Consider the following 2,500-nt stretch of genomic DNA (forward strand, 5'->3'; position numbering starts at 1 on the left):
GAGTGGGGGAGGGGGTTGGAGAGGGGTGGGGGTGGAGGGAGAAGGAGGAGGTTGGAGAGAGGGGGGGGGGGGGTGGGGGGTGTTGGAGGGAGAAGGAGGAGGTTGAGGGGGAGAATGACACAAGGCCAACTGACACCTTAAGGCAACACAACAGAGCACAGAGAGAGAGGGATGGAGAGAGGAAGAGAGAAGGAGTGAAGATACAGGTGGTTAATGGAGAAAGAGAGAGAGAAAGGGATACGGTATGATTAACAGAGAACAGAACAGAGATCCGCATATACACAGAGAGAGAAAGAGGGAGAAAAACAGCAGAATAGAAATAAAAATAGTGTGAATAACAGAGGATAGGGGACAGATTATCATACACAGAGAGAGAGAAAGAGAAAGAATACGACAAAGAAAGATGGAGACCGAAAAAAGAGAAGACAGGGGATGGATGATGAAGGAAGAGGATGAGAGAGAGGGGGTAAGAATGGCAAGAGGAAAGAAGATAAATACACAGATTTAGAGCAAGAAAGAGAAGAAGACAGAGGTGCGTTGCAAAAGTGTCTTGAAAGACAGAGAGAGAGAGAGGTGCAAAACGGTGCATTGCAGGATATCCACCAGCAGAGGGCAGAGTCAAGGACAGCCAGGGGGATGGCAGCTAGCAACACCACATCATCTTCAGCCTGACAGACAGATAGAGAGGGAGAGAGGAAGACAGAAAGGGAGAGAGGAAGAGAGGGAGGGAGAGACAGAGAGAGAGAGAGAGGGAGAGGGAGGGAAGGACCACAGAGAAGTGAAGAAGAGGAATAAGAGGCTAGAAAAGGGAAATCACACACACACACACACACACACACACACACACACACACACACACACACACACACACACACACACACACACACACACGCACTTATCCAGTCACAGCCTGTTGAGCAAAGCACACATCCTCCATAACCTCCATCACCACCCACACACACCACAGTCCTAAACACCACCCACCCACACACAGACCTACACACACACACACACACACACTTCAGTCCTAAACACCAACCAAGCCATTCGTCTGCATGCTCCAGAGAGAAACATTCTGACTAGAGATCAGAACCAGGTGATGAGCGCCACCTTCAGCCAGCCCAGAGTACTGCATAGAGGAGGAGGAGGAGGAGGAGGAGGAGGAGGAGGAGGAGGAGGAGGAGGAATAAGAGGAAGCACAGCTCAAGGGGCAAGAGCAGGAAGTAGAGGGTATGGCTCCGCACCCGCACCCGCCCACCCACTGAGTTCCAGTGGGAGACTGCTGCTCTCAAAACACCTCAAAGGCAACACTGGCTTGGGTCTGGCTTGGATCTGGCTTGGGTCTGGCTTGGGTCTGGCTTGGGTCTGGCTTGGGTCTGGCTTGGGTCTGGCTTGGGCCTGGCTGGTAAGTTACTCTTCCATCTGAGAAATTACGTAGCAAAAGATCTTGAAGACCTTTCAGAAGCTCAGGCCATCACGGCCTCTTGGTGACTGCCTGCACTGCTCTCTTGTCAGCCATTGGACGAACGCCAGGCTTTGAGAAACGCTTGGCTATGTTGTGTTTGTCTGAGCCAGGTTGCTGCTTCTGATGTAGCACTATTAAATAGAGTAGAAACTATGTTGTGTTTGTCTGAGCCAGGTGGCTGCTTTTGATGTAGCACTATTAAATAAGAGTAGAAACTATGTTGCAGCGGCAGAAGCTACTCACGTGCTGGGCGGGTAAATGAACCCATCCATGTGTTCTTATCTCTGACAGCTAATACCCAAATGACCAATGAAAATGCTGGAAATTATCTCAATTTTGTTGCCGGGCGGGTAAATGAACCCATCCAAGTGTTCTTATCTCTGACAGCTAATACCCAAACGACCAATGAAAATGCTGGAAATTATCTCAATATCCAGGATCCCCCAGTGAGGGCTTAGCTAACCTGACCATAACTGGCTACTAACGTCCCTGATCACCGACATGGACTGGTTTGGCTAAATGTGTGAGCTTTTTCCACATCCTCCCAATCCACAGTCACATCACGTCACAACCTTGATTTCAAGAAGGGTTATACACAAATAACACTGATTGTTATTACAGTTATGTTGTCACAATGTTGTCAAAACGACTGCTCCCATGTCATCAGTGATTCAGCATGTGAGAAAGAGTGTGTGAGTGAGAGAGAAAGTGTATGTGTGTGAATGTGTGTGTGACTGACAGAGAGAGGGTGAGAGAGTGTGTGTGTGTGTGTGTGTGTGTGTGTGTGTGAGAGCGTGTGTGTGTGTGTGTGTGTGTGTGTGTGTGTGTGTGTGTGTGTGTGTGTGTGTGTGTGCGTGCATGGCATTGACCCCTGGTAAAAGGATATCCACCACACAATACAGGAGTCAGTGACGGCCAGCACTACGTCACACAGCAGACGGCTGGACTCGCCCTGCTCCTACGAGAGAAACAGGGTCACACCGGGGTCACACCAGGGTCACAAAGGTCACATCAGGTCAACAGGGAAGATTTCAA

General features: G+C 49.6%; 1 protein-coding gene across 1 annotated transcript in view; it reads right to left on the reverse strand.

Moving 5' to 3' along the window:
* Positions 1-2,500, reverse strand: part of LOC308370475 (transmembrane protein 87A-like) — a 37,278-nt gene that overhangs the window by 21,694 nt on the left and 13,084 nt on the right. The window contains exon 13 of the mRNA XM_080845128.1: positions 2,356-2,423. Coding sequence (XP_080701254.1) covers positions 2,356-2,423 — 68 coding nt within the window. The remainder of the gene's footprint in view (positions 1-2,355; positions 2,424-2,500) is intronic.

This window comes from Sprattus sprattus (genome assembly GCF_963457725.1).
Source record: "Sprattus sprattus genome assembly, chromosome: 9".
NCBI classification, from domain to species: domain Eukaryota; kingdom Metazoa; phylum Chordata; class Actinopteri; order Clupeiformes; family Clupeidae; genus Sprattus; species Sprattus sprattus.